At 48.2% G+C, this 13,280-nt stretch overlaps 5 protein-coding genes across 5 annotated transcripts; 1 reads left to right on the top strand and 4 right to left on the bottom strand.

Annotated features, from left to right (window-relative positions):
• Positions 1–232: 232 nt before the first annotated feature.
• On the top strand, positions 233–1,340 carry BCR38DRAFT_346022 (P-loop containing nucleoside triphosphate hydrolase protein; the record flags this gene model as incomplete). The annotated part of the gene is made up of 4 exons (XM_040856225.1): positions 233–295; positions 382–631; positions 704–928; positions 994–1,340. 4 exons carry the CDS (start codon positions 233–235, stop codon positions 1,338–1,340), a joined length of 885 nt encoding a protein of 294 aa, XP_040714433.1.
• Positions 1,341–1,885: 545 nt separating this feature from the next.
• On the bottom strand, positions 1,886–2,893 carry BCR38DRAFT_459059 (uncharacterized protein; the record flags this gene model as incomplete). The annotated part of the gene is made up of 3 exons (XM_040862238.1): positions 1,886–1,971; positions 2,024–2,780; positions 2,843–2,893. 3 exons carry the CDS (start codon positions 2,891–2,893, stop codon positions 1,886–1,888), a joined length of 894 nt encoding a protein of 297 aa, XP_040714432.1.
• A 328-nt stretch (positions 2,894–3,221) lies between these two features.
• Positions 3,222–4,375, bottom strand: BCR38DRAFT_439194 (uncharacterized protein). Its single transcript, XM_040860617.1, has one exon. The coding sequence runs from the start codon at positions 4,246–4,248 to the stop codon at positions 3,706–3,708; it is 543 nt and encodes a 180-aa protein (XP_040714431.1). The 5' UTR covers positions 4,249–4,375; the 3' UTR covers positions 3,222–3,705.
• A 2,208-nt stretch (positions 4,376–6,583) lies between these two features.
• On the bottom strand, positions 6,584–8,127 carry BCR38DRAFT_372584 (uncharacterized protein). The gene is made up of 2 exons (XM_040857299.1): positions 7,782–8,127; positions 6,584–7,715 (listed from the first exon to the last, which is right to left on the bottom strand). Exons 1-2 carry the CDS (start codon positions 7,957–7,959, stop codon positions 6,724–6,726), a joined length of 1,170 nt encoding a protein of 389 aa, XP_040714430.1. The 5' UTR covers positions 7,960–8,127; the 3' UTR covers positions 6,584–6,723.
• Positions 8,128–9,826: 1,699 nt separating this feature from the next.
• Positions 9,827–10,965, bottom strand: BCR38DRAFT_410991 (ankyrin repeat-containing domain protein; the record flags this gene model as incomplete). The annotated part of the gene is made up of 4 exons (XM_040858530.1): positions 9,827–9,895; positions 9,982–10,404; positions 10,476–10,672; positions 10,761–10,965. The coding sequence occupies 4 exons, from the start codon at positions 10,963–10,965 to the stop codon at positions 9,827–9,829; spliced, it is 894 nt and encodes a 297-aa protein (XP_040714429.1).
• Positions 10,966–13,280: the final 2,315 nt, after the last annotated feature.

Here is a 13,280-nt window from a genome sequence, read left to right as displayed (position 1 = left end):
TTCCAGGGCTGGGGTACGACCAAATTCACTTCGTGTCTGTTCATATCTTCGCTCCCTCAAATTTGTGTTAGGTGATGTGCGGTATAGTGAAGTAATCCCCTCACCATTATAGCACATCATGAGGGGCAGCTGAGAGGCCGTTGTGCATCATTGACTTTTCCTTCCTGCCATCTCAGGAGAGCCCGTCGGAGTTACACATCTAGCTGCTAAAAGCAGCACATCTGTTTTCAAGATGCGACCAAGTCCATCGCAGCTTTTCCGTACATTCAGTCCTCTCTATCATGAAAACCCATTAGTGAGTTATTCTTGCTTGTCAACCGGCCGTTACCTGAGTACGGCCGGGTCCTGCTTATCCAACATATATTCTAACATCAATCCCAGGGGCTCCCCCGAACGGGCACCATCCCACGCATGCAACGCGGCCTCCCAGAACGGAGGCCGATCAAGGATGTCCGAAAAGTCATCGCCGTATCTTCAGCTAAAGGCGGCGTGGGCAAGAGCACAGTGGCAGCCAACCTCTCCCTAGCCTTTGCCCGTCTTGGCCACCGCACCGGCATTCTAGACACTGATATCTTTGGGCCGTCGATACCGACATTGTTCAACTTGTCAGGGGAGCCACGCTTATCACATAGTGAGTCGATTTTTCTGAGAGAAAAAAAAGTGAACAAATTGAAAAGTGACTGCCGTGCTAATGGCCTACTAGACAATCAACTAATCCCCATGTCGAATTATGGCGTGAAGACTATGTCAATAGGCTACCTCGTAGGCGAGGACGCGCCCGTTGTGTGGCGTGGCCTCATGGTCATGAAAGCGTTACAGCAACTTCTGCACGAGGTGGACTGGGGCGGTTTGGACCTACTCGTGCTGGACCTACCGCCTGGGACGGGAGACACGCAGTTGAGTGTTACGCAGCAGATTGTTCTCGACGGTATGTTTTCGTGGCTTGCCTTCTCCATTGACATGGTCCTGGGAAAGAATACTGAGACCCTGCAGGATCGATAATAGTAACCACACCACACACCCTCGCAGTCAAGGATGCGGTCAAGGGCATTAACATGTTCAAAAAGGTCGAGGTGCCGATTCTGGGGCTCGTGCAGAACATGTCTATGTTCCACTGTCCTCAATGCCAACACGAGACTGCCGTATTTGGTTCCAATGAACGAGTGAAGAAGGTATGCGCAGATCACGATATTCGAGTCTTGGGAGAAATTCCTCTGCATATGAATATTGGGGACGACGGGGAGCGAGGCAAGCCAACCGTCGTCGCTGAACCAGAGAGCACAAGGGCGTCCGCGTTCTTGAGAATTGCACAGAAAGTGGGAGCCAAGATTGGATTATGAGGGCATTTGAACCGAGGACTAAGATACGCTACTGTGAGATACGGGAAATGGCTGTACGATAAGAACACGTTGTACACTGCGAGGTCCCCAGTTGTGACATTTATCTGGTGGTGCCGAGCATCACGGAATCGGAACTAGTCGGGACAAGATCGGCGGCTGTATTGAATGTGTATCAGCTCGATGTGGGCAAAGGCTCACGACACCTGCTCAAAAGGAAAATTTAGCAAATCAGCTCCTAGACGGGGATTATAATGTCTAAACCTCCGCATTCCTATCAGATCTCGCTGTATACAACAAGGTTTCCGAAGGCCCGGCTTGGCCGCACAGCCGAAAGCCGATGACTAGACGTCCGACTTGCTCAAAGACCATGTTAGTACCCATCGGCAGCGAAAGACGCAGAATAGGGGAATCGAGGGGCAAATCCTGAACTCCTCCATGAAAACCATCCGACCAACGCCGTCGTATCCGCATCGCCTCCGCATCGCCTCTTGTGTGATGATCATTCTCCTCCAGTACGTAAAGGCTACCTGCAGCAGCATCAGTCTTCAATCCACGTCTTCGTTGGGCTGGTAAATGTGGCGGCTTCTGGTGGCATCTTTTCGCATGGCCTGGCCTGAGCCGGTGAATCCAACTTCAAAATATTAGCGTGTGCGTCAAAACTGGAGGTTGTTAAAACAACCAACCTCTCCCGTGTACACCTTCCGGAGTCCGGAACATGCTCTCCTTCTTGACCTTTGAACCCTTGGCAAACTTGGACTTGCTGTTGAACTCCTGCCACTTGCTCTTCCCTTTCTCGAGTTCCTTGGTCGCCTTGATTTTCTTGAACTTGGGCTTCGCGTCTTCCGGTGCCTTTTCCGCAGCTTCTCTGTTCTTTTGTGCGAGCTCCGGGTTGATGCTGGCTGCAGCGGAAATGACTCCAGGCGCGGGGTTCGAAGACGGCGGCGGCTGGGTTGGCGCAGTGAAAAGTGGAGTATTGTTCACGGGCGTTCCGTCTGCTTTGCGCTTTTGTGAGATGGGTCGGATATCCTTAGATCGCAGCTGCTCTGTGTTGTCGTAGCTCTTGAACTTCACGATATAGATAGGCGACGTAGACGAGCCGGTGATGGATGTGATTCGCGCAGGATAGAATCCCTTGTCTCCAGACACCCATTTCGCCATGACCGTATCATTGACCTGATAGTTGACCGGACCGACGTCAACATCCTTCTCCTCGAGGGGCGTCGTCTTCTTAAAGGCAGGGTGATTCTCGCGCGACCATTTTTCTTGGGCGGGCTGTGGCGACGCAGCGGTGGGCTTTGGCGGCGAGGCGGCTGCTTTCGCAGGCTTAAGTTCAGCAAGCGTTTCGTTCAAAAGGTTGAGCGCATCATCTAACTCAGACTTCAAGGCAAGAAGCTCTGCGTTGCCGGGGTCATCTTTCAGACCAGCGTTGACCACACCGAGCTGCGAAGCAGCTCAAGTTAGCGTCGCATTCACGAATGGGCGAATAGGGAAGGCATGCTCACCTGTTCTCGGTATTGTTTGATGTCCTCCTCGAGGCTTATGATGTCGCTCATCTTGACGGAGTCTTATGAAGTTGAGAGAGTGGGCTATCAACAATTGCGATGTGTTGAAATAAAATGGATCAATGTATATTCAATGTTGGCCTCGAGGTCAACTTCGAGGTGAGATGGAGTGCTTGGCCTGAGCATTAGTGGAGAAAATTCGGCACCACTCAAATCATCCGAAAGGCCAATATTGATGGATAATTGCAAGCCTGCACCTTGACTCGCAAGCGGACTCGATCTACGGCTTGGTGGCAATAATGGTTACTCGGGAACCTCATAGTGAATCGAAATCTCCGTCTTTGAAACTTTACCAGGGGATTTACTTACCAGTACACATCTTGACCATCCTATGCAAAAACCACTGTTCGGAAATTGCTTTTATAAGTGCTGCCGGCCTATCAATGCAAAGCTGTTTGACTCAAGTTACTTAACGTACCAAGTATCTTCGGGCCTGTTCATTGATAATTTGGCAACGACTCACCGCCGAAGGACAGGAATTTCTCCCACGTCTATGATCCTGAGGCACTGACGAACAACATATGTATTGCCTTTGTGGTGTATGCATCTATGCGTCCCAGCTTGTCTTTAGTGTCTTCATGATAATCTATTAGCCCGTGCCCTTACTATCAATTCGCAAGGTTGCAAGTGTTGATGTCATGAAGGTTATTCGCTTGAGCCCTGCGCTCTACCATAGATACAGCTCGCAGTTGTGATGCTGCTGTCATGCGAATGGTCTTTTGAGTGATGCTATACCCGATATATTCTCCGCCCGCCAAGTTTGGATCCTGGCGCCATCCTAAATGGGCTTATTCGCTGCGAGCTCAACAGACGTCGAGCTCATCAATGTCTCTCATTGCCTTCTGGACCTCCCCAAAATCAAAAGCGTTACCCCCAATGATCAACCTTGCCTTCACGTCGGTACCATTCTCCAGGATACACTTCTTCGCCATTAGGGTCCGTGTGGTCACATCACCAATATTCTTCATTGCCTCGTTCTCGGCAAGTATCGGCATCCCAATGACGCTTCCGCTTGCATCCTTGAATACTCCTGCTCGCGCATCCCACTCCCACTCCCACTGGTAGTTGGGATCATGCTGCGCCCAAGGGTTGCCAATGGCTTTGCATTTGCGAGTAGCGCCTGCAGGAAGGAAGGGAATCACATTATCCACATATGTTCTTTGGACGAAATCCGAGACCAGGAGCAGGGCGACTGGTGTCTTCTCGCCATCAGGGCGGATGAATTCCGGTGTAGGGGGCTGCGCATACTTGAATCGAGGGTGGTAGAAGAGGACCCTTAAGAGAGTGGCATATTTGGAGGCAAGTTCGAAGGCCTTGGATGGGCTTGGGTGCTGGATTGGTGCCATTTTCGCATGTGCCCAGTGACTTAATAGGAGATAGCTGAATTAATAAAGACCCGTTCCTTCCCAAGGCGTTGTGGTTGTAATTGCAGCATTCGGATATATCTCTACAAACAAATGACGTTGATCTTCCATATTGCTTCAATCAGTGGTCAGTGCGTCTCCTACAGATCTTCTGTTGGGCAGGGTTCCGGACGGAAAGCTTTTGGTCGATTGCGTAGGGCCTAACGTACAAACCCACCTTTCTGGCCACATATTGCAATCCAATTGAAGGTATTCGAAACAGTGTATTCAACGTACTATTATAGCTATTCAGGTACAACCAGCTCTAATAGAAAGCTGTGCTCTAGGGCTTCCTAAGGTATAGATCTGATAGATTCTGACGCCTTAGCTGGGTCCAGTATTCCCTGATTCCGACGTTGTACCTGGTCTCGTTGCCGTTCTACTTCAAGGGCTCGATCCATCGCTTCCTTAATCTGTACAATGTTACCAAATCGTTCATTAGGCCCTAATCGTACCTTCTTACGTGGTTTGGGGCGTAACGAAGTTATCTCGGCTTCTAATGCGTGTACACGTTGGGTCAAAGTAGCGACCTCGACGCTCTGTACATCTAGCCGACGAGTCAGCTTCCGAAACAATAGCCGTTGCGACGATCGCAATGGCGTAATCGCTGCCAGACTCTCCCTAGCTACTAAGCTAGTCACTGGCGTCGCTATTATTGTCGGATCAAGCCAATTACCAGCTGTTGGTGGTGTAGTTGGTCGTTCTGATAGGGGGGCTATCGTCGGCTGAGGTCGCGATGGATCTAATGGGTATATTCTAGTTGCAGAGAAGCCTGATTGTATATTACTGATCGTGAACGACTTCGTATATGCCTCGATGTATAGCGAGAGGAACGTCGACTTTTTAAATGGAATAGAACAGTACTCGATCGAGAGAGAGGTCGCTAACGAGCGATAGTACCGCTTTAATGGAGCAAATACGGCGACGTCGAGAGGTTGGAGCCCGTGAGAACAGTGTGCTGGCAAAAATAGTAACGAGATCTTGTTACAATAGGCTAACCACATAAACTCGACGTTGTCGTGAGCGATATGACCATCTAATATCAAGAGCCGCTGCTCGTCGGGATCAACTGGTTGTGTACGAGGTATAAAGATATCACGAAGCCATCGAACGGCGATATCTGTACTGATCCAACCGTTAGACGAATAAGTATATTGCCAATCAGGTATATCGTCTCAATCGTTAAACCATTTCCCTAGATAGCTTCATCGACGCGATTGACGCGTCAGAATGGCTGAGGCCATCGCCGAGTCGTAATTGGAGGGTAGAGCGTGGAACGCCCCATCGGAGGGAAGCCTGGCGCTGGGATATCCCTTGATTGATATCGTTGAGAGCGCCTTGAATCAGATTTTCTGAATATCGAGGCATTGTATAATAATAGCCAATACCGACGATAATCTGTTGTGCCGAAGGTTGTTGTAGTTGGCAGATTAGGTGGCCAGAAAGGTGGTGGGTACGTTAGGTAGGGATAGTATCACGGGAATCGACACGGATTGCATTGGGAAGACTTTATAACATATTCCAGAGCCAGCATAGTCCCGCTTTGAATCCGCCAGTCTAGCACACTGCACACTTGGGATCTCAACGTGTTGTAACGGTTTCTGCGGCCTATTCCTTGTAGCATATCAATCCGAGAGTTTTAACAGCCTGAAGCTGGCCCCATTAGATACACATGAAAGAATGCTATTTACAGTTGTCAGTACATGCGAAAGTGGGCGCAGAAAAGGCATTTACCATTTATATACGTACAACCAACATCTCCCATGTTTTGTAGCAGGAACCCAGAGATAAATCAAACTTCCCAGGATTTCTACCTCATATTCTGTTTTCCCGAATGGAAATTAGTCACCATGGCGCAACCTGAATCAAGCCGCCTACGCGGCTTGGCCCTGGATCCTCTCGTCGGAGTCCCACACTGCAACTTGTGAAATTTGGCGTGTCGTGAACACTGTTGGACCAAATTGACCGTCAAAAGACGAGGGACCCACTCGCTATAGAATGAGGTATTTTTGGTAGTTATAAGGTCTGACAAACACCATCTCACGACTCCATCTGCGGATCCAGACACTGCGGAAATAGACACGCACATTTATTACTTCGTATCTTTGTGCAACTGTCAATGTCCTTTGACGGTGCCGTTGGAGTTCACGGATCGTCCCTTCTCGATGGCGCCACACCATTGCAGCAGCACAAAAGTGTAGTTGAAGTGAATTAGGTCTTCTATTACTGTGTCAAATATGGGTAGTTTAATCTGAAAAACGGTATCAGCAAAACTCATGCCGAGGTACTTGGAAGTATAGATGCTCGCATCCGATTGATTAAAGCCCAAGCCACGCAGAGCAAACAGATACCGAAAATCTCCAGGTCTCGCTCTCATTTACGCCCCAAAGTCTCCTAGAATCTCTATCAGTTTCCTAACTACCCCTGAAGTTCCTGGATAGGTGCCATTGCCCCGTGACCCCCTTGGCCAGGCGGCGGTGATCCCTGAAGCTCCCCCGTGGTCTGCGGCGAGACATGCCTGGCATACCCACCCCCACCGCCAGGCAAAGTCGACGCATCCGAAATGGTAGACCCCTCATTATACGGACTATACGCCTGATACGGCGAATTTGACGTCCCCGTCCCTGTGCTCAAGTGCGGACTCTGGCTCAGAATGCTGTTGCCATCTACCTTGAAAAGCGGGCTCGATGCATGTCGCACAGGTGCGTCGGCCGGTAGCTCAGACTTGAAGCCCTCGTAAGGGCCTTGGGGCGGGGATGAATGCGGGCCTGCTGTGGTATTGGGGTCATAGTAGCCTGATTGCTGGTCGGGCGGCATGGTGTAGTGGCTGTTGTTGTTCTCGCGGTTCTTTCTTCTTCGGCGTCTAACGAGCAGGCCTAGCAGGATGGCAACGACGAAGAAGAGGGCTGCGCCTACGGAGCCGATGCCGATGCCTGCTTTTGCGCCTGTGGAGAGGCTGTTGTCGTCGGAGTGGGCTGATGTGGTTGGGATGGATGTTGATGTTGTCTGGGATGAGGCTGAGGCGGAGGTGGACACTTGCTGTGAGGATTCGGTCGCGCTTTGGCTCGTAGTCGTAGACTTTGGGGCCTTCAAGGTGTTAGGGTCGAATCCGTTTGTCCATATAATGGTTCCCCCAGCGCGCGAAGGTACGGTAGCGTACGCAGATAGCGTTTTAGACCCTACGTATACGGGAATCGAGGAGCAGTAGGGATCGCAGCTGCTGTGGGGAAGCCTGGTCAAGCTGGTCAAGTCGGTGTCAACTTCGCATCCGCCCCACTGCATGCCGTCGTCACTGCTTTCGCATTGTTGTATGGCTACCCATTCTTGATCGTCAAACAATGGGGTCTTGTTTGGACAGACTCTCGCCGAGTACCCGCTGTCGGTACAGCCTGCCACATAAGTGTTTCCGGCTTTTGGTGTTCAGTCAGTCAGCTTAGCCTGCGTATATCAAAATCACGTCGCTTCCAAATGCTCACTATCATAGTCCCAGCAGGCATTGGAGTCATCATAACCTAGACATATGCTCCCAACATGGCAACATGGCCAATCCCCCCACTCAATATTCCCACATGGAATAAAGTCGCCCTTGGCTTCCGAGTTCTGTGCGTAGTAACAAGTGCCATGAGACACATCTGGCGAGGAAGTGTCGCTCATGCTGAGAATCCGTCAGTGAGGGGAGTCGTTGAGGTCGCACTGGTGAAGCCTGCCGCACACCACCAAGTTGAAGGAGGGAAAGCCAAGTTAAAAGAGGGGAAGAATGGCAAGCATGGCGAGGCTCCAAGGCTAGGAGACACTCACCATGGAAACCCATCAGAATTCCCCTTGTTTGGGATTCTAGGTCGTGCTCAAGTCGTGCCAATTACACCGTCCTACAAATAATAGTGCTCCCGCAGCTGAGCATGCGATCAGCATGAATGTGCCTCAAAATATGCATTGTCATAGGTCAATTTCCTATCAGACGCAGAGCACCTATTATCGTTCCCTGTCACCGACGTTCGGGTGAGACAACACGAGCCAGTGGCAGGCGAAACTCACGTTAGCCCAATCAGGACTCATGATAATTAGTAGCTACCCGCAAGCTATGTCCAGCCACTTTTCTAGCCTGCCGCAATTGTGCTTAGCTGCTTTTTCTAGACCATGCAGTGTACCAGGTCAGCATTTCTGTATTAGCCTTGCCCGACATATGAACAATTACCCCATTTGAGATAATTTTGACTTGCATACCATCTGTTGGATTTCACTTATGCCAATATCCAATTTGGATACGGCCTTTACACTTGTAATAAGATGCATAGATATTAGTGAAAAGGATTCGAACAGAGGGGTTGGAAGACCAGGGTAACACATACAGTGTGTTGCTGCGGCTCTATTTATATTCCTGCGAAAACCACTGCAGTGTCGGTATGAGAAGCCATCGTGGCGTTGTTCATGATTCCAGTCGAGTAAGTATAATTTGACAGCATTTCAATTAGCTTTGGGTGACATTTAGCAGTGGAGTTGAAAGACTAGTTTTGCTCATCCTCCAAGTCACAACTACTACTGACATTTTTGGCACTAGAATAACGCATGGATCTCTCCGCGATACCTACTTTCGTTCAGTATCCCGGCCGACTCCTGAGTTTCTCATTCGGTCAGGCAAATCCGCATTTGCCTAATTGGTGGCTAGAAGTTCCCCCATGATCCTGATGGTCCCAGCACTTACAGCAATATGTAGAACTGTTTAACCGAGATTATTCTGTTGAATCGGCAAATCTAATAAGCAGGTGGTTTCATTAGCCTCCTTAATTGTTCATTATTGTGAAGAATTCTCTTTTATATTCGAGGTGTTGGTCCGCCTTGTCCCCGATGTGCCACTTCCGTCATGGAGGTAATGCCCGTGGAGGTCTCGGTGTCTTTTGAGGGACATATATACGGAGGCGTTGCACAATCATGAATAATAAGTACTCTAAAACCATCTATGCCGTTCAAGAACAACGGCTTCCGCCTTCTTGGTTGATGGTTTGATGGCATTGTCTAAGGTCTCCACTATCGCCGGTACATACAGCGACTATGTTCGGCCGAAAACTTTTAGTAGTTTAGAATGTCGACCCGGAAAGTGGCGGAATTTTCGCCGGTATGGGGCGTTGCTAAAGGATGCGATGCGGTCTCTGAAAGTCCTTGTTCATTGTAGGCATGTGCGCCGCTGTATAGAAGGTACCAAACCGGATTCTGACCTTGTCTCTAAGTACTGCGACAAATCTGAAGATGTTATATCGATGGAATGAATAAAATTGCAAGAGACTATGGATCATATCTATGAAGCAAGATCCTAATTGTACATTTATCAGAGGTGGGTGCTGTTGTGGTATTACTTTCGCAGATTGTATACCTGGTTGCATGATGGCAGTAGTAATATACTCTCTTTGGTCATTTGAAGGCTTTTATATACTTTTAAAACACTTTAGAGTGTAAGAGGCTATGCGTAGAGCAAAACTGGCGAAAGCAAGTATCAGATACGTTGAGTCAAGACGAAACGGTCTTCTCAAAGTCGAGCTAACAGATTAGGAATACAGAAATGCTCTTCCAAAATATTCCGGTCTGGTGCACTCATCTAAGCACTGTTTTCGTTGTTCTATCCGTCCATGATTGTCGAAAAAGCTATTATCGCTCCATATGGTAATACAGCAATACACATACCTCGCCATGATTAGCTTTCTCTGCCAAATGCAGCGCAGAATGTCCCAGCCGGTCAACCAGTCGAATATCAGCATGGCCCGTCGCCAAAATTGCATCTACGATGCCGAGGTTTCCAAGACGACAGGCTAAATGCAGAGTGGTCTGTCCAAAGCTATTTTGTTGGTTGACGAAGCATGTAAATGGATCAATGGTTTCGCTAGGTTGGGTAGCGTCTGGAACAGCATTGGAGCCAGTGGCCTCGCTGTTCCAATCCGAGGATGATATATGACCTTTGTTTTCAACATCATTGTTGCCAAAGTTGTGCTCTCGGTGCCATGAGCGTGAGAGCTCCAGGAATGTCCAGCTGAGGTCTGGGACTGGTGAACCAGAGCTGAACCCTGAGTAATGTCGGATGAAAGGGTCGTTGAGGTTTCTTTTCCAGTTCTAGAGGTGACAGAACCGGTTGTAGTGTCTCGCAGAGATTGTTCTAGAATCATACTGAGGAGCATATTCACCGTTGATATATGACTACCACGAGCTGCAATGTGAATTGGCGTTTCCGAGAAGTTGTTGATACTTGCAACACGGGCACAGTTGTGTACAAGAAGTCTAATCATCATATCGTCTCCAATGTGGGCTGCTTGCATCATCGGTGGGTTGCCTTCCTGATCACGACCTGAAATGATGGCACCCTTGAGACCACGCTCTTCATCTGTGAAAAGAGAAAGACATCAGACCAGTTGCACTGTTAGGTTATGTTAGTCGGAATTACTCAGGTTGAAAATTAGGGCGTGAAATACCGCGCGATTCGGTCCCTCCGTCTTTGGTCAGGTAATACCCAACGGTATGACCACTGTTGTCCTTGATCCGGGCCACAATCTGCCCACGAGCGACTCCCTCCCTATCTGCAATAGCCGTCACGGCATGCCAGAATTCCAGGAAGTCATGTTGAACAATAAATTCTAAAAGATTCTCAGTCTCCGATTGAGTAATTATCTCGAGCATGGTGACTTCTTGGTGCGAAAGCAATTGTAAATGCAAGTGTTTCGTGGACTTGAAAGCACGTTAGCAGCGAATACTAAACATATATGAAGCCTACGAAAATCATACCTCGCTCGGGTCCGATAAGTACAATCTTAGTATCAAGACTTCACTGGTGAACTACTTGTGAGATGTTCGTGATATGGACTGATGAATTGTATACACTAGCGACTCAAATATTTATGCCTGACTATTCAGCTACCCATCATGAGAGCTTTGTATTACTGCTATGGTGTTATGTATACAAGGCATCCAGGCACAAACTAGTGTATTTAAGGACGTCATGGCTGCCGATTGGGCAATTCTTCCATACGAACCTTCGTAGTGCCAATACAGCCCCCAATATTCGGAATCCGATAATGAGTAAATAACTACTCAAGTCGTTATAATAATATATATCAGAGCTCTAACACAACTATTAGTTGGATATAAAGGGGTAGCAAAGGAAGACTTAACGTGTTCACAGCTTTCCAGATCATTTAGCTAGGTGTGATAGCTCAATGGAAATGAATACCACGCGTCTGTGTCTGTTTATGCCCGCCCTTCGGGGCTAACATTTTGCCCTTACTGTACACTTAGAACCGTAATAGCACGTGTAGTTGCGCAGTATCTTTTATTTCTTGTAGTCTCGTGTAGTAGGAGCTGCTTTTGGTACACAGATCCAGTATATGCCAGATATTCTAAGGTCCTGGTCTTCGACTCTTCGGTATACGAAATCCTCCCACCCTGGAGCAACTCATCTCCGCTGCTTTTTCTATAATTAATGCAAAACCCTGACAAGAAGGAGAGTTAATTGACTATCTCTAGCTTCCGTCTCCCTTCTATGTTCTTCTGTATGTCAGGTTATAAGGTGCCTCGCTCACTCCTCATAACCTATTATTGATTCACTCTGCTTATATACTATCAGGACAACGACGGGTCAAGTTTCATACGAAACCAAGTTATCCCAGGAATAAACATCGACGGTTCGTTCTTCTCTTTCTTATATTTTGCGTTGCAGCCTCTCATCTCTTGCTTTGGCTTTTACTCGAACCCATTTCTCCCATACATCCTTTTTGGCAAATATACTCTTTTGAGTACCGTTACACCTATTCTTGAATCTTGCTGTATCGTGGCTGAAGCTTTCTGGATGTCCACCTGCAAAGTTGAACTTCTTCCAATCAGAGGTACTATCGCAATCTGTTCTCGGCCTCAAATTATTCCGAAGCCAGATCTACCCTCATTCCAACTATCTATGAGTAGTAACTCCGCTGCATCATCCTGTAGCAGCAGATACGTGTAATGTCAGGACCCATTTCAAGGCTCTCCTTGTTTAACGCTGGATGAGGCATTGTCCAAGCGCAGCTGAGATTGATATTTTAGCCTCTGAGCGTGTTGTCCAAGTGGATGTCACGGGGCAATATATCAAGCTGGTGCATTGTCTTCAATCCCCTGATCATCGTGAAAGCTATCGAGAGCAACATAACCTGCGGGGAACTGATCATGGCCAAGCCGCCTCTTTGCAGGAAGGTCAAGGAGATCCTTGGCGATTACTCTAATCGTTTTTCCCTTGTCACGGTTTTCTTGGACCTCCCTGTCATTAGCAAAATTATAATGCTCCCGAGGAAATTTCTGCTCGTCTTTTTAGAGCAGGATGTTGTCGGACTTGTTGCAAGTTGTAACAAGGCATAAAATTTGAATATTTCTCTCATCTCACTAAGTTCCAAGGATTAAAGGCGGTCTTAAGGGCCAGTCTTCGAGCATGAAAGAGCTAGAAAAAAGGGTTGGTGCGGTTCGACAAATGTACCCATAACACCCGATGGCAAGATGTTTTTGGTTCAGTGCAAACCGCACACCTGTTTATGAGCACCTTTCTACCCATTTAGACGGAATTTACACGCAAACGAGTGCATCCACTTCCGAAGCTCTCGAAAATATTCGACACAACCTGGCTTGCCTTTGGTATCAAATGGGGGTAGCTTCGACCCCGGGAAGCCGGGGAATCTTGGCATGGTAGTATGGTAGGGAAGTTTCAAATAGTGGCGCCATAAGTACTAGAAAAGTTGTCCAGGGTACAATATCCCTCAGTTATCTCAACCATACCAGCCAAAGAAATTCTAGGAACAATGAGATGTGCGTCACTTGGTCAGGGATGGAGACAAAGACTGGTGCCCCTAAATTTGGACAGCAAAGTTCAAGAGTGGATATTCTGAATGTGTACCGTGATAGTACTTGCCAATTGACTACCTATATGTGTTGCCATCACAAGTCAGCAAGGAGAGGACAAATGGTTGTAGCTA

Source organism: Pseudomassariella vexata (assembly GCF_002105095.1).
Source record: "Pseudomassariella vexata strain CBS 129021 chromosome Unknown BCR38scaffold_9, whole genome shotgun sequence".
NCBI lineage: Eukaryota > Fungi > Ascomycota > Sordariomycetes > Amphisphaeriales > Pseudomassariaceae > Pseudomassariella > Pseudomassariella vexata.
The sequence above is the reverse complement of the archived record's forward strand: the minus strand, read 5'-3'. Positions and strand labels throughout refer to the sequence as shown.